The sequence below is a fragment of the Rhinoderma darwinii genome, chromosome 1, assembly GCF_050947455.1.
Source record: "Rhinoderma darwinii isolate aRhiDar2 chromosome 1, aRhiDar2.hap1, whole genome shotgun sequence".
Lineage (NCBI taxonomy): Eukaryota > Metazoa > Chordata > Amphibia > Anura > Rhinodermatidae > Rhinoderma > Rhinoderma darwinii.
In genome coordinates this window covers 515,545,121-515,563,768 of record NC_134687.1, presented here as the reverse complement: position 1 = coordinate 515,563,768, position 18,648 = coordinate 515,545,121, and the positions used below count along the sequence as shown (strand labels likewise).

The following is an 18,648-nucleotide window of genomic DNA, read 5'->3' as shown; positions in this document are numbered from 1 at the left end:
TAGACTTCGTGTTCAGAAAGATGCATCATATATACAATGGTCTAATTAAAACCAAATACGTTTTTTTTTCTAATCTGTTATTTTTTGGATTAAGAATTTTATTATTTTTTCTGTACACAATTATGGGGGCAGCCATCTTGCTCAAGCTACTATTACCAGCATTTAGAGATGCTTTGAAACAGCCACGTGGACCATAGGAAGCAAGTCTGGAGCTGAGCAATGGACGTCTCCGGGAAGCGTTCTAGGCATGCCTAGTAAACTGTGCAAGAAGGGATAGGAGGGGAGCGCTGGCCATCATATATTGTCAATGGTGGGTCCTGGGTTATCTATCTTTATCATCCTGACGGTAATAAGGAGGACAGCGGAGAAGTGATCTCTACAGAACAGGAAGTGTCAGTCTATTGTGCGGCTCCGTGGCCAGAGTGACAGCTGCTACTGTATGTGGGTGCAGCTACTTAAACTGAAATAAGTTCTAGCTTTTTGATATTTTAGCTTATGCTACAAAGCCCTGTACTCTTTACTACATGCATGTAGGGACATGTAGGATGAGGAGTGATGTGCGGTCACTCACCAGCTCTGCTCCTACATGGATGTTTAGCTTGTGCCATCTGCTGGTCTGGACATGCGTGCCTAGGAGGAGTACTTAAAGGGGGTTTTTTTATCCAGTAAATATTGATGGGTCGGGGCCCAACTCCTGGAACAACCGCCGATCAGTTGTTTTGAAGGGGGTGCAGCGCTCATACAAGCGCTGCTTCCTCTTCATTTCTTCGACACGCATTTAGCGGCGATTCATAGGCATCGCAGCCTTTTCTCCCATTAAAGTGAATGGGAGAAAAGACTGCAATATCTGTACATCGCCACTAAATGCGTGTCGATAACTCAGTGAGCAAGAGGAAACTAAGGGGAATCAGCGCTCGTACGACCACAGCAGCCCCTTCAAAACAGCTGACCGGCAGGGGTCCCAAAAGTTGGACCCCGTCCCATAAGCTATTGATAGCCTATCCTGAGGATAGGCCATAAATCTTTAGTTGGTGGAAAACCCATTTAAGTATTAATGACAACACAGGTAGACTGACAGTTTGGTTAAAAGAGCCAGAGTATTAGTGGGCCCACAGCTTGCCAGTTAGAAACTACCATATAGGATTTGGTTCAATGGGGGCCATATGCAGTTAGCTTCCCCTAGTGGTGACCGCAGGCAGCCAAAATGATATCACTTATCTCTATGACTGTATTTAGGGGTCAGAGTACCATTTTTCTTAAACAAAGATCTATGGTACCTAGTTCTAGTAGTCCTCAGAATCCCTTGCTGGTCTACTGCACTAAGCAGTTGTGCCATTTTGCCCATAGGGACGACAACCTGTTTACAGCCGCGTCATGTTATTGTGGCTACAGCATCACACGACCAGCAAAGGAATTTTGACAGCAAGAACAAAAAAAGAAATATAAAAAAAGCGTAATACATTACGATTGATACATTGATACACACAACTTTGGGCTTGAGTGTTCCTTTAAAATCAATGGACATTCAGACCTATTGTGCCATTTCAAGAATTGGGAATCGAATCGCTTCTTACAGAGCAGTGCTAAGGACTTTGTAAGCACAAACAATAGCTAGCTACTCTTCATGAGCACAAACAATAGCTAGCTACTCTTCATGAGCACAAACAATAGCTAGCTACTCTTCATGAGCACAAACAATAGCTAGCTACTCTTCATGAGCACAAACAATAGCTAGCTACTCTTCATGAGCACAAACAATAGCTAGCTACTCTTCATGAGCACAAACAATAGCTAGCTACTCTTCATGAGCACAGGAAGGCTAGTGGTGACCATGTCCTCACCTTCCTTGAGAAAGGATTTCTTTTTTTTTTTTACAGAAAAGACAACCACACCTTGAGTACTGATGCATTTGTGATCTACTCTTACCACAAGTCACAACACTGAATAAAACAATCCATGTTGTATCACATTCTTGATGGTTTTATGTTCAATGCCACCCAGGTGCCAGGCTTACCTACCTTCAAAGTTTTGTAGGCGTTACTCATTGTGGTCACTCTGTGGTTTGCATGCGAACCTGCGAGTTTACACAAATGACAAACTGGTCTCCTGCAGATTTCACAATACATATTCACCTTCTCCGTCTCGTGTTCAGGACACATGAGGACCTATAGAATACAGTACATCATGAGGATATACAGCCTTTCCTACAGACAGCTTTATCCTGTTCCTGAACAAATTTAGTTTGGATTTACTTATGTTGTGTCAGTTTATCTATACATTCATCATTTAGTTTCTCATCTAAGAGGAGTTGCACAGGATTAGAAAAACAGGACTGCTTTCTTGAAGAAACAGCGCCACCCCGATTCATATGTTGCATCTGGTACTGCAGCTCCGCTCCATTGAAGTGAATTAAGCGGAGCTGCAATACCACACGATTGTGGACAGGTGTGGATCGGTTTTTCTAATTCTGTTGTGAGCACATGAATAGCGTTTACAGCCATTTGTGACAATTCACCCTGTATGCCCTAGTATAAATGCAATAAGGATCATGGCAACAAGTTTTCCTAAAAGATAAAAATTAGTGCATCATAAGTTATTATCTGGAATGACTATGAAAAAGTAGTTGATCATTTCCCAGGTGCAGATGCCATCTACCTTTGTGTCATACAGGAGATACTGACGGTCTTGGAATATGGAAAGTGTATAACCTTCTAGAAGGGGTCTATGTAAATCAATTGAAAAAAAATAAGAATCTGTAGGATTTCCTGGTTACCATAAACATTTTAAAGAAAGGCGGATGCGTTGTAAACCACGGCACACTTTCCCCAATTTATCTGGTTATTTATAGCATGGTTGCCTTGGTGACTCAGTATCTAGCTAGCCTCCTTGAGTCATAGTCTTGGTGTTTCTTAATATTTGGTGCCATAGGTTTATGGGCAATAACACGGTATGTATTAAAAAAAAAAAAGTTAAAGAGGAGTGTAAAACATTCAATTAAAAAAAAAAAAAAAAAAAAAAAAATCACCACAAACGAGAGTAAAATCAATCATTTGTGCTGCATAAAATACACAGTTTCATAACAAAAAAAAAACGACACTTTATTGAAAAGTGTGGGTTAGTACTAGATATTTCCAATCTCTATGGTAACTTTCAAGCAAGTATTTGTGGAGATTATGAAATCCATATACGGTCCAGCAACCCTATACTAATCATTCTGGTCTGGTTTCTTCTAAAATTATCTGTACTACATGGATCTGCCCACCGAACACAAAGCAGGAGAAAGAAATTGGGAATGAATTTACATTATTCCCTAGAGTACACATAATGGGTAGTGTTCAAAACTAAAACCACCACCGTCAACCATTACTAACTGCCCATGACGGCTTTTTTAAGTTGGTCAAAATGCGTTTTTTTAACCCGCGACGTGTGAATTCAGGTTTGTAGTTGACAAACTATGTGCCTTAGCCAAAAATGGGTAAAATGGAACTATTGTGACCTTTACATTTGATGCCATCTTTCTTCCTCGGTGTGAATACAAATTATTATTTAGAAGCTCAACATTGCTGTTATGTCATAGATACAACTAATTGCTACAAGTACTGCAGATATTTATCCCGTAACCAGACCCTCCCGGAGGAGTCATTAAATGGTCCCTGCATTACAATAAAAGCTCAAAACTGGATTTTCAATAAAATAATGGGACCTCAGTGGAAAAAATAAATAACTAAAGTGTATTAAATATCTGTAGGATCACCAGTTTCATGATAGAACTAGTCATCAAATGCACTGAAAATACACACATTAATCCTACTGTAGATAAGAAAACAGATGGTGCTTTCCACAGAGAGAAACATAATATCCCAACAACTGGCGATGACTTCATCAGGGAATGAATATATATATATATATATATATATATATATATATATATATACACACATACATACATACACACACGCTAAAGCAATAAGAACACTTTAGTTAATCCGTATTAACAATTAAAAACACAAAATCAGTTCACTTTACATCACCTACTTCCCAGGGCCAGTTTATTATATAAAAAGACATTTCAGATGGTCAGGGATAAAGTATAAATGTCAGACCTATAATCAAACAAAAGGATCCCATCTTAAAAATGTTCCATTTGCTCACCAAATACTACGTCACTTGCCCAATAATCTTTGAACCAATCAACCAGAGTCTCTCAATAACAGGCCCCACCCCAAACCGTGGAGAGGTAGACCAAAAACTTAGGCCTCGTTCAAATCAGCGTTGGATTCCGTTGATCGGTTCCGCTGGAAAAGGTCTAGCGGAGCCCATGAACAGAATAAATCTATGCCCAACTCTGATGTGAACAAGGACTTAACTAAATAAGTCTATGCTGAGGAAACCCAAAACAAAAAACACGTCATTCAAAGTTTCTTCTTCAGCAGAGTAAAAATATTCCTCTTCGCATTAATTTAAAAAATTTTTTTTACCCAAGGAGGAGTATATAATTTGCAGTAACACACACTACTGTAAATGCTGTGGTCAGACTGGACTGGCCGACCACAGCATTTACAACTGAAAACTTGTTACTATATATTATACCCTTCAGGCAGGTAGGTGGCCCGAGGGGGTTTGTGTTCCGCTTTCATAATTTTACCCTAGAAGATATGGACACTTTACATTGAAAAATTATTGTTGTATATGTTAGCGGTTACCTGGAGTTCAATGCAATTTATTTTTTTATTTGTTTTAGGTTTAAAAAGGGGTATTTCCCATCTTAGACATTCATGGCATATTAACAGGATATGCCGTAAAGGTCTGATAGATGCGGGTCCCACCTATATATAGAGAACAGGGGTTGTCTGAACCCAGTACCACCTGGTGAATCCTGGCAAGGGACTAGTGGAACTCTCCATTCTGTTATATGGTCGTTCTGTAACTACCATTTAACTGAACGGCATGGCCCTCTCTCCACTACTCCAGAACGGATTGATGGGAAAATTATTTTATATTTTTTTTTCCCCTAAAAGTGGTAGAACATAACTTCGGTATCGCCATAATTGTATCAACCTGTAGAATAAGGTGAACATGTCGTTTCTACCGCCTGAAAGACGTCGTAAAATAAAACCCCTGAAAAAAATATTGCGCAAATCGCATTTTTTTTTGCCTATTTCACACCACAAATTTTTCCCCAGCTTCCTGGTACATTAGGTGGTAAAATAAATGGTGCCATGAAAAAACTGCAACTTATCCCACAAAACACAAGCCTTCATATGGCTATGTCGACTAAAAAACAAGTTATGGCTTTTGGAAGACTGGGAGGGAAAAACGAAAACGGATCTATGGGAGCTGTGCAGCGATCAGCTAATCACCGCAGGGGAAATGCAGTACTACATGGCAGCCATACGCTGCCGATTCTGGTTCAGAGGGGGCTCCAAGTAGGTGGGACAATGGACCCCCATTCAGGAAGTGTGTGGGTCCCAAGGTTGGAACCCTCATCTATTAGACATATATAGCATGTCCTTTAAATATTCCATAAATGTCTTCGATGGGAATAACCGGTGATGAAGCTACAGAATATTGTAAAGGTCTTCTAAAGTTTACAATATTTTAGGGGTTACCAAAATATTGCACAGTAGAGACACTCCATTCTAAAAAACACAGTAAAGAGTACTCGGTCTCCTCACATACATGTGTATGCTTGGAACAAACAGGCTGTAAATATCAGCAATTCCAGTCTAAGGGTTTGCACATTAAGTGTCATGCTGAACGTGAGGCAGACACTTGTAACGGAGCCTCTTCGCCCTCCCTGCGACGGCCTCTTCTGGTTAGATTCAGGCTTATGATGTTATGTTGCTTAGTAACAGCCAGCAGAGATATTACAAATAGTTGGCTCCGAATATGTGCTGACAGGGCATTGTGCTCCTCGTCACCTTTCATCCACATTCTCACTGGAGCTCTGGGCTAGACACAAATATAGCCCAGGGCAATTCAGATTACATATTAAGATGTACTATAATAAAACAACCAGGTATGTGGGAAAGTTTAAGTCCATCTTATTAAGTCTATTTTTTTTAACTTTAATATTTGATGCTATACAACGAAAATAATAAAAAAAACAACTTAATCAAAGATGATCAGGTAAAACAATGCAAGTGTAAACATCGATATTATTGAGCTTAGAGTTCACCCTTATCTGCACACCCCAAATAGTAGCCCAGAATAAGAAAGTGTCCAGTCTTGTGAATAGTAAATCTAATATCTTGATTTGGGCAAGTAAATTTCACTCAAAAAAAATAAAAATAAAAAGTTAGAATTGGACAGTCCAAAAAAAGAAATAAAAATTCTAATTAAAAAGAAAGGTACTAAAAACCCCAAAATAACCTCTTGGGGACCAGGACTATAGACAGGAGGCCTTTAAAATGCCATTGTTGTGAAACTGTGGTGCTTTATAGAAGGGTATCTTTAGGATGTCCACAAAGGGTTAACCCAACAGACGTTAAAATCGTAGTTCAGGGGTTCGGTGCACCATCCTACCAGTCCCTAAAAGGTGTGTGGACCGTGCATTGGGTGGAAAGCCTCGTCAGTCAGCAGATCTCCTCCAATCAGTAAGCAGAGTTGACCGACAGCCATATTAGATACTTGTACAGAGCCGTATCGCTGCACCCATAAAATTCTATGGGCCTGGACCTCCATGTTCTTTTGATTTCATCCAAAAGGCCAAGAGTTTTTTTTTTTGCCTTAACCTATTTTTTGACAAAAGGTATTCAATGCTCCCACAGGAGACTGCGGTGCCGTACGGAGACAGAGTTACCACATCTTCGTAATCCCTAACTATAGGGACTCTGTGCACGGAGCCTGTAAGGCAACCTACACTGATTTAAAAGCGATGTCAGGGCCATTTTATTAAAGACTGACTGCCGACAGGGGATGAAACCAGTCATTCACCTGGTAAATCCCCGACCACTCTCAGTCTGTCTGTTTGCTTTTAATGGAAGTGAGGTCTCGTTAAACCCATGTGACCGCTACAGCCAATCACTGGCCTTAGCAGTCACATGGCTAGAACAGGATGTCATTTTTCTACAAAAACAAATACCAGCAGGGACCACCAGAGCAGCGATGCTGGAGTGTTGTGGGATTTACCGGGTGAGTATTCTTTATTTTATCACATGCCCTGCCTGTAGCCTTTTAAATCTCTCAGACAACCCCTTTAAGTTGTATTTTCCTCTTTAGTGATCGAGACTCAGGCCAAGTCCACACTGCTACTATACGGTTACCTCTGACAGAGGAAGAGCGCATCGATACATTAAAATAGAAAGCAACGGTTACGTTAGAATTCGGTTCCATTGATTTCAGTGGTAATTCTTTTGCATCAGTTGCTTTCGGTTTGACTGTTCACTAGGTTTACCTTTTTGTTTTTTTAAAGCAACTGATACAAAAGAATAACCATTGAAATAAACCGTTGCTTTCCGTTTAATGCATCGATCCTCTGACAGAAAAGAGGTAAACGCATACTAACGTTAGTGTGAAAGAAGCCTTAAGGGGTTTTCTGCGCTTTAATCTCACTGCAGTTAAACCATTTGCCCACAATATGTAATCCCTTATTAACCAGCCTATTTTAGACCTTAATGACCAGCCATTTTTTATGTTTTTCCATCGTCTCATTTAAAGAGCTATAACTTTTTCATTTTTGCGTCGACAGATGTACAAGGTCTTATTTTTTGCGGGACAAGTTGTAATTTTTAATAGAACCATTTTGGGGTACATAGAATTTATTAACTTTAATAAACTTTTTTTGGAGGGGGAAATAGAAAAAAAAACTGCAATTTGCATCCTAAATTTACGCAGTTTATCGTGTGATATAAATAACACAATAACTTTATTCAGCGGGTTCTTGCGATTGCAACGATCCAAAATTTGTATAAACACAGTAAAAACTCTTGTTAAAAAAATTATTTGTTTTTGTGTCTCCATATTTGAAGAGCCATAACTTTATTTTTTCGCCGATACAGTTGTAGGAGGGCTTTTTTTTGCGGGACAAGTTTTTAGCGGTACCATTTTGTTGTAGATTCAACATTTTGATCACTATCACATTTTTTTTTTAAAGGCAGGATTCAAAGAAAACAGCAATTTTAGCTTTGTTTTTTCTGACATTCACCTTGGGGGTTAAATTATGTAATCGCTTTATAGTCGGGGTCGTTACGGACGCAGCGATACCAAATGTGTGTAACTTTTTTACTGTAGTTTAATAAAGCAGTTTGTAAGGGGAAAAAGTGTGTATTTTTTTTCTTAACTTTTTTTCTTTTTTTTTTTACTTTACTAGCCCCACTAGGGGACTTCACTATGCGATTATCCGATCGCATTTATAATACACTGCAATACTTCTATATTGCAGTGTATTATGCCTGTCCGTGCAAAACGGACAGGCATCTGCTAGGCCATGCCTCTGGCATGACCTAGCAGGCATTCACTACAGGCAGACCTGGGGGCCCTCATTAGGCCCTTGGCTGCCATCGGAGACACACTCGGCGATCTTATCGCCGGGATGAGAGGGAGCTCCCTCCCTCTCTCCAGAACCACTCAGATGCGGTGCACGCTATTAAGCGCCGCATCTAAGGGGTTAAACGGGTGAGATCGATACTTATAATCGATCTCACACGTTAGAGTAGGGATGCCCCGAGCCCTCAGCTACATCTGGTAGCTGAGAGCAGGGAGATTTAACGGTTCCCTGCTCTGTATATTTATTCAGATGAAGAGCCGTAAAAAGGCGTATGCATCAGAATAAAGCCCGTTGGTGGCCGCCGTAAAAACGCTATGGGGCAGTCACTAACGGGTTATTCCCATCTGGCCACTTATTGTTTTTTGGCCACTTATTGTTTTTTGGCCAGCACACATGTATGATCAAAAATAACCCTATTGAACTTCTCCATTCAGACTTCCTACCAGGATTTTATACTCCATCTTTTCCCTGCTGCTTGTGAAGATTTGTGGGTGGTTCGCTGTGAGACACGTGCTGCAGAAGCGATCTCAGACACAAACTGCTTGTTCTAAACTAAACACTTCTCTATATTTACACATGGGGCTCTACAGCTGTGGGAGGAGAGGTTTAGAAAGATTAGCGGTTTCAAGGCTGCGTATGCCCGGGAGCAGTCCTATTTACTTTCATTCGAGCAGGAATGAGGTGGCCGGGCTGGGAGCTAATGCGCACACCAGAGAACGCAGCTAGCATAATAGGAGCTGCGCAAACGCGGCAACTGTGGCTGTAACCATTTACAAACAATCCATCCGGTCCACCCCATGTCTTTTGGTTTATCTTCTGAATGCCACAAAACTTAGGTATTTTCAAATATGCATACATTTCCATATACAACAATTTCAGCTAGAATCATTGAGATGGGAAGACCCCTTTTAAAGGGGTATTCCCATCTTAATGATCAATGTCCATGTCATCCTTAAAGAGGCTCTGTCACCACATTATAAGTGCCCTATCTCCTACACAAGGAGATCGGCGCTATAATGTATGATGCTGGCCAATCAGCGTCATGCACTTCTCTCCATTCATTTAGGCAGCGCATAGGGATCCTTTCAGATCAGTATGTGCTGTGTTATACGAACACATTAACGATACTGAAGTGTTTAGACAGTGAATAGACATTCCACGGGATGTCTATTCACAATCTCTGCACTTCGTTACTGTTTCTATGTAGTTACAGCAGAGGAAGCGTAATCTCGTTGTAACCGGTCATCTACAGCGTAATCTCACGAGATTACGCTTCCTCTGCTGTAACTACCACAGAAACAGTAACGAAGTGCAGAGATTGTGAATAGACATCCCGTGGAATGTCTATTCACTGTCTAAACACTTCAGTATTGTGTGTTAGTATAAGACAGCACATAAGGATCTAGCAGGATCCCTATGCGCTGCCTAAATGAATGGAGAGGAGTGCATGACACTCCTCTGTACAACACCCACTTGGTCTAAAGAATAAACACGCCCACTTGGGCATTAAGCAACTCATTAGCATAAAACTAAAAACTATAATAAAGTGGTAAAAATAGATCTTTTTTTAAATAAAAGCACTGCTGTCAGCTACATTATAGCGCCCATCTCTGTATGTAGAAGATAGGGCACTTATAATGTGGTGACAGAGCCTCTTTAATGTAAATATAAGCATATTCATAAATACCTTTATTTTTTAATGATTCAGCATTTGCCAGATATTTCATGCTGTGCAACATATGTTACCTTCTTTGTTTGATTGCAATCACCTATAGATACGGCCACCGCCGGGGTCCAGCAGCGGTGGCCGCACTTGTCCAGTTTCCTCTGTCACTAGCTTGATTTTGTCCAGGTCACGAGTGCACGCATGGATTGCATTTGCGCACTAGCTCCTAGCCGGCCACCTCTCTCTTTTTCTATGTAAATCAATGGGCCGGCTCCAGGGCATGCACACTTCCCTGGAGGCGGTCAATCGCTTATTAGGTAAGAGATACTGTGCTTGCTCAGATACAATGTTATCTCTATTGTGGACTTTGAAGCAAGCATAGTGTCTCGGACTCACTGCATCATAGGGAATGTATGTTTTTGTTTGTTTCTATTTGTACGCCCGATGCTGCTATCGGTATTTTAGATAGTAGCATCGGGAACACACATGTTGAAGAAAGAGGTGCTGCGAGGTTATCACAGCGCCGCTTTCTGGTGATGCTTATGAAGCGTCACACCCACATTTCTAAAGGGAAATGTACACGGATGATGAGGAAGTCATGGTAGGGGGAAAAAAAAACACCACATGGGAGATGTGCAATGAAATAGAGAGACACACACACAAAACGAGGGAGATTTGGATAACCCTTTCCAGTTGCTCCTATGGCGATTTACATTGGGAAAGGGTATTTAAATATGGCGCCCGCACAGAAGCAGAGAGGGCGCCATAGCCCTAAGCGTGTATCCAAAAAAAAAAAAAAAAAAGATAGAAGCAGCACTCAAAAAAACTCTGGCTTATTCATCCACCAGAGTTTTTTTGAGTGCTGCTTCTATCTCTCTTTTTTTTGGGGGATACACGTTTGTGCAGGGAGAGGTCACTCCCTGTTTGAAAGCTGAGCACCAGCCTTAACAGGCAAGGAATCACAGTGCTGCGCCTACCCTTGATTTGTCTATAGCCCTAAGCATATGTTCATACAGGTTTTTTGCAGGGAAAAAAAATGGGAGGCAATTTTGAGGTTTTTTTCCACAGTTTCTATTGCACAAAACACATAAAAACTGTGTAAACAGGGCCTAATAATGCCCACAGCAAGCCCTAGCTAAATGAAAATGTACTACACAGGTGAGAAACATGAAAAATAAGTACTTCTGGGCTATGGTGGCATCATCTAGTAACTATTCAGATACATTACAGATGTAGCAATCTTGACAACATACATGGCGCCAAGAAAATTGATTGTTGTGGGATATCACACTGCAGCAAGTTATCAGAGTCAACTTTGCTACATCTGTAGATACTTTTCATAAGTTTGAACACCTTTCAAACTAAAAAAAATAAATAAAATGTAGTCGTCCCCTCGTTTTTATTTCCCCAACTTTATGCATTTATTGAAACCATGTAAAAAGGTGGGTTCACAATACCATAGGAAACCCGGACATCAATTTCCAGAAAAAGGAATTCCAGTAATCCAGTACGGTTAGGCCAAATCTGCAGCATAATACAGTGCCAGCAAAGTAAATGAGATCTCAAGTAAAGTTTTTTTGTTAAACACACGCAAACCTGCAGCATAAAACCGAACCTATTTTCGCATCAAAATGTAAATCCTGCAAAAAAAACCGCATAAAAAATAAATAAAACAAGCAAGCATTATTAGGTGCGAATTTTACCCGCGGAATGATCCGTGTTTACCTGTGGTTTTGATGTGGATTTTCTGCACCCAATTCTGCTACATGTGCATATAGCCTTACTGTTTACTAATACCAGTGGATGATGAATACGGATATATTCTTCTAATAAGATAAAAATATAGAAGAACTTACTTTAGGTCTGAAGTTTGTTGTAGGTCCAACATATTCATGCTGGGCTTTGATGGTTCCCCAGGGATGGTTAATCTTGAAGCACTCGTTGCAGAAGCTGGCACTACAATCCAAGCAGCTTTTTGTGGACTCTTGGACTGGAGGTTTACAAAAGTCACACATAATAGCAGTGGCAGCACGGGCCGCCTGTCTGTATCGCTCTACTATAGTCTCCAAGGTAAAGTTCCGAAAAAGCCCATTAATGCCTCGTTCTCCAAGGTCCACATCACGTAGACAGCCAGGACATGACAATGACGTAATTCTGGGAGTTAAAGAATTGCGCTTTGACCCTATGAAAATATAACTTTGTTAGTTCAGGGAATTAAGGAATGCGGAGAAATAACCTTCAAGAAATATAACAGTTTGTTTGTATTTTAAAATACAGACTGCAATTATTCTTAGGAACAAACCACCCGTGTCTAACACTTATAGAAAACTTAAAAAAGGAAGAAAAATATGTAAGTGGATTGTTTTAAAGGAAATTTCAGTTCTATTTAAATGTTTATTACACTTAAAAAGGAAACCAGTCACCAGATCCCTTTGGATTAGGTCAGTACGATGCCCTATCACAACAGATCAAGTACAATAACTGCCCATTTTTCTACCCCCAAACAGAAAAAAAAATAAATTAAATTAAAAATAAAACTATTTCTCACCTCATACAGCCACGTCAATTAAAAAAGTTATGGCTGCTGAAAGGCAGAGGTAAAAACTGAAAAATGTAGCTGTCAAAGCCTATTCAGGCCCGGTCATTAAGGGGTTAAGATCCCCTTCCCTTACTGAATGTGACATTTGGCAAAACATTTCATGTACTCGGCATCTATTTGCTTTTTAATCTATATATATGTGTCTAAACCAATTTCACACCAAATTTGGCACATAGGTACATCGGGTGTCCGGGAAGGTTTTCGTAATGGTCCCAACCTTGCTGTTCTCGGTTATTAGCCATCACATGATCACGATCCAATACTTTGAGAATACAGACATTTGCTTTTATAGTAAATGTGTTTTTTTATCTGGCAGCAGCAGGTAATGCACTTTAAAAGAGAATCCTAGATGGGAAGGTACAGGGGAGCGGTTACATATAACCGATTATTTATGGCCAGGAGGAAAGCTGCATTACTAGCTGCAGAGACTCCTTTTGCCCAAATGCAAGCTGGTCAAATGCGTGATACTGCTGCTCGAGCTGCTGAAACTCCTCAGCAAAATCTGATCTGTTGCTGAGAGAGCCAGACAGGCGGCTCTCAGAAGCGCAGAGACTCCTGCCCGAACCCAGGCCAGAAAGCAAGCTTATAGAGCGCATGATGTTCAGCGTGCTAATGAGTAGGCTTTCATGCATGATGCGGTTTTCAATTATGATCCAACCATAGTCTGTGGCCAACTGCTAATAAAATTGCCAATGGTAATCAAAAGGCTCTGTCACAGGAAATGGAGTTATAAGACTACCAGTTTAGTTGTTGGGTATTTAGGATGTTAACATTGAACTAAACATTGTGTAACTGCTGGGGTATATAGGGCTACTAGCGATTTCCGCGTAAACCAAGAAAATACGAGGGCGTGGATTAGCCTCCTGTGCACCCTTGGAACAAATCCAATGAACACACAGACAGACATTATACCTGGGCAGCGCCAGGTACTTTTTCTAGTACAATATATATATAAACTCTCCCTTTATTTGTATCTATCCTACGCAATTTTACATTTCACTTCATTTACTCCAACAAAAAGAAAGAATGGCAAGATCAATTTCACACGTTTTCGTAGTCTTATGTAAGGCACTAACCTAATGAATGCAAATGATTGTCACCATATGACTGACAATCTAAATGGTAATTCGGACATATTTCCTTACACAGGAGAGGTATGTGTTGTGACAGAAATTGCTCAAGCTCTAGAATTGCTCAGTGTTAGAGCCATTGTTAAGGGCCTGTTCACATTAGTGTTCTCTTCCCGTTGAGGGGTTCAGTCTGAGCTTTCCATTGGGGGGAACCCCCCAGCGGAAAGGCAAACGGAAAACGTAGTTTCCGTTTGCATCACCATTGATCCCAATGGTTACAGATACTTTCACAACGGTGACAAGCGGAAACCATTAGCAAAGTCCCGTTTTCTTTTTTACAGAATCAATAGCGCAGTCGACTGATTGTCAAAAAAGACTGAACCCTTTCACAACGGTGACGGAACCCCTCGATGGAAAGACAACGCTGATGTGATCAGGTCCGAAGAAAGAAAATCTAGCATAAATGTTTTCAGAAAAGGGGGGGGGGGCTTTCTATGTTGAGCTTTTGTAGCTCTTAAAGATCTAAATTAAAAATAAAGGACAAATGTGCATATCACTTTTTTGGCCTACAATTAACATATGGACCGAACAGCTCCCATCTTAGAAGTTAAATGTAGGCAGTGACGGATGCCTTAACTGTTCAAGATCTCATAAACCCGTTCATGAAATCCATTAAACTGATGCCTTTATAGACTATGGGTGACGGAAGTCACTATTAGGCATCCGTTCAACGCATATATGTTACCCATAGACTATATCCGTATCCATTTATACATAGTGAAGGGCTATTGAAAAGCCCATGATGTATATATGTTAAACGTATACCATAGAGTGGCAAACATCACCCGTAGACTCCCACGTTAAACAAACACGTCACCAATACGTATACGGTGCGGTATTCCTTTTTGGGTCATCACTCGGGATGGAAAAGTGTAGTCTACTATGCTATTCCATCCTACAAAAAAAAACAAAAACACACGTATACAAGCTCATCGGGGAAAACTGAGCCCAATGGACAAGTTTAGCGTGTACGTCGGAGCAACGTACACGGTAAACGTCGGGTCAAAAACGTATTGTGCACTAAGCCTTAGTTTAAAGACAAAAACCACAACATAAAACGGTGTTTAACTTCAAATAAAACGCATGCACCAAAATAAAGAGTATGAAAAGGCGAGGCACACAGTAAAGAATTCACCAGTCATTACAATACATCTGCAAACTTTCATTCTGTTGGAAACATTCCAAATAACATGAATTCTAACCTGAATTAATAATTAAATAAGACATTTTAGTAAATGAGTGTTCATGAAATGTCATTCAGAAAAATAAAAAAGAGCTATGGCGTAACTGCTTTTTTTCCCCCCTCAATTATTCTTTAAATGTTATAATCCAACCCAAAGAATGAATAAAAGTTTAATAACTGGTTCTGAAAGCCCAAAATAGGCTGGTCCTTAATAAATTTGGTGCATCTTCGTCTTCGTCTTCGCCTCCAGGGGACCAACTGATTCACTCATAGCCGGAATAGATTAAATCTTTTTGGGCGAAAAACCCCTTTTGCTAAACCCCACCCAACTCTCGCTTTTGCAACAGTAGCGTAAAACGTCAAATTACTAAGTTAAGTGGGTATACACATAAAATAACCATAGCCCTAGTACTCGCGGACCCTAGTTTTTCCTCCCAAATCCATCATTAACATGCATTCTTATCTTTATAGAGGCTCCGTCACCAGATTATAAGTGCCCTATCTCCTACATAATGTGATCGGCGCTGTAATGTAGATAACAGCAGTGGTTTTTATTTTGAAAACGATCATTTTTGAGCAAGTTATGAACAATTTTAGTTTTATGCTAATTAGTTTCTTAATAGACAACTGGGAGCGTTTTTACCAACTGGGTGATTGGTCAGCATCATACACTTCTCTTTACAACATACACGTTTAGCTGTACTCAAAGCACCGTGATCTCGCGAGATCACGCTGTGCGGTCACATACTCCCACATTAACTTTACCGAAGCGTCTTGAGTCAATAGACCTCGACTCCAGCCAGTGGGGAGTACAGCTAAATAGGAAAGAAGAGCAGTGTATGAGGCTGATTGGTCAGCGTCATACACTTCTGTTTAAAACGCCCAGTTGTCTATTAACCCTTTCAGGACCAAGGGTCATCAATGCCTCAATGACCACCCCCATTTTTTCAAATGTGTCATTTTATGTGGTAATAACTCTGAATCGCTTGGATAGGTAAAACATTCCAGAGATTGTTTTCTTGAGACATATTGTACTATGTTAGTGGAAAAATTGTTAATAAATTCTTAGCTAAAACACCAAAATGTAAAGAAAATGTGCAAAAATTTTTTCTAATTTTAAACGTACTCTCCTTGTAAAAGACAGATAGTAATACCACATAAATTTGTTGCTAATTAACATCCCCCATATGTCTACTTTATATTTGCATCGTGTTTTGAACATTTTATTTTTCTAGGACGTTACAAGGCTTAGAACTTTAGCAGCAATTTCTCATTTTCAAGAAAATTTCAAAAGGCTATTTTGTCAAGGAGCAGTTCAGTTCTAAAGTGGCTTTGAGGGCCTTATGTACTAGATAGACCCCATAAATCTCCCCATTTTAATAACTGCACCCCTCAAAGTATTCAAAACAGCATTCAGAAAGTTTATTAACCCTTTAGGTGTTTCACAGGAATTAAAGGAAAGTAGAGGTGAAATTTACTAATTATTTTTTTGCCGAAATTCATTTGTAATACATATTTTTCTGTAAAACAGAAGGTTTTACCAGAGAAACGCAACTCAATATTTATTGCCCAGATTCTGCAGTTTTTACAAATATCCCACATGTGGCTCTAGTGTGATAATGGACTGAAGCACCGGCCTCAGAAGCAAAGGAGCACCTAGAGGATTTTGGAGTCTCCTTTTTTTAGAATATATTTTAGGCACCATGTCAGGTTTGAAGAGGTCTTGTGGTGCCAAAATAGTGGAAACTCCGCAAAAGTGGTTTTGGAATCTACACACCTCAAGGAATTTATCTAGGGGTATAGTTAGCATCTTGACCAGACAGGTATTTTGCTATATTTATTGGAATAGGTCTGTGAAAATGAAAATCTACTTTTTTTCAGAAAAAATAATGTCATTTTTACAAGGAATAAAGAATAAAAAAAAGCACCCCAAAACTTGTAAAGCTATTTCTCACGATAATTACCACATATGGGGTATTGCCGTAAACTGCTGTTTGGACCCACGGCAGAGCTTAGAAGGGAAGGAGCACCATTTGGAGCGCAGATTTTGCTGGGTAATAGTTCTGTTAGGGGTTTTGCTGGTATTTCAATTTATAATGTGGTGGCATATGTAAGCTGGGCAAAGTACATCAGGGCATAATAACAGGGGGAAATAATTCATAGATGTGTGGCCAGTGTCGCACTTATAAATGGTGCCCAATCTTATCCGCTTTTAGACACTGCACAATTTGTCGCTATATTCAGAGCGCCAGAACTTTTTTTTATTTTTTCTCCACAGGAGCCGTGCGAGGGCTTATTTGTTATGTTACAAACTGTAGTTTTCATTGGTAGCATTTTAGGGTACATGTGATTTTTTGATCACTTTTTATTAATTTTTTTGGCAAACAAAGTGACAAAAAAAACAAAATACATTTTGACAATGTTTTTGTCTTTTTTTTTACAGTAATCACCGTGCTATAAATGACATTTTACTTTATTCTGCAGGTCGGTACGATTACGGTGATACCATGTGTATATCGTTTTTTTATGTTTTGTGGCGTGTGCACATTAAAATCACTTTTCTATAAAATTTATTTTTGTGTCACCATATTCTGACAGCCATAATTTTTTTATTTTTCAGTCAAAAAAGTTCTGTAAGGGCTTTTTTCTTGTGGGACGGGTTGTAGTTTTTATTGGTATTATTTTGGGATACATGTGGATTTTTGATCATTTTTTATTCTATATTTTGGGAGGGGTGATCGAAAAAAAATAAAATAAAAATAGTGATGCTGGCATGGTTTCATTATTTTTTGCCGTGTTTACCGTGCAGGAAAATTTTAGTTTTATAGTTGGGGTCGTTACGAACGCGGTGATACCAAATGTGTACTTTTAATATAGGAAAAATAAAAATGTTCAAGACTTATTATAGGAAAAAAAAGCAACTTTTTTTTTTTAACTTGTTTTACTTGAAGACCTGCAGCACTGATGGCTGCTATAATACATTACACTACCTAGGTAGTGTAACGTATTCTAAACTGTCAGTGTGACGTTGACAGTCACACTGACAGGAAGCCTATGAGGACCAGCTGGTCCTCATAGGCTTCCGTGAATGGCATACCTGGAGGCCGTTGTATGGCCTCTGGTTTTGCTATGCAACCAAGGGCAGCACCCGCAATCGGCCCCGGGAAAGTTTGTTGCTACAACAAACTTTCCCTGCGATCACATGATCGGGACTTCAACCAATCAGGTCCCGGTCATGTCTCCGGGACCAGAGGCAGGTGTTAACAGCGCGATCCGGGTATCAGAACTACTCTGAGACACCCGGATCGCGCTTTTAACACCCACTGGGAATTCACGTCGGCGCTGCACGGAGCCCAGCAAGCGCCAACGTGCATTTACTATGGGCGGTGAGGAAACCGTTAATAACGGTGATCATGTTCTCTGTAGCCGAACCAATAGGTTTGGCTGTCAGAGAACATGTTGCTGGGGAGCCGCAGACACTGACACAGCCGGCGTCCGAGCGCTTTTCACAGCACTATGCCGGCTGAAACAGAGATCTGTATATTCATGCCCTGGCTGCACAGGGGTATGTGCGAAAAGGAC

General features: G+C 40.1%; 1 protein-coding gene across 2 annotated transcripts in view; it reads right to left on the bottom strand.

The window, feature by feature from the left end:
- The window catches only part of TRIM36 (tripartite motif containing 36), a 70,203-nt gene that overhangs the window by 14,853 nt on the left and 36,702 nt on the right, over positions 1-18,648 (bottom strand). For both annotated transcript variants that reach the window (XM_075836503.1, XM_075836512.1), the window contains 2 exons: positions 12,011-12,336; positions 2,019-2,165 (listed from right to left, as the gene is read on the bottom strand). In XM_075836503.1, coding sequence (XP_075692618.1) covers positions 2,019-2,165; positions 12,011-12,336 — 473 coding nt within the window. The remainder of the gene's footprint in view (positions 1-2,018; positions 2,166-12,010; positions 12,337-18,648) is intronic.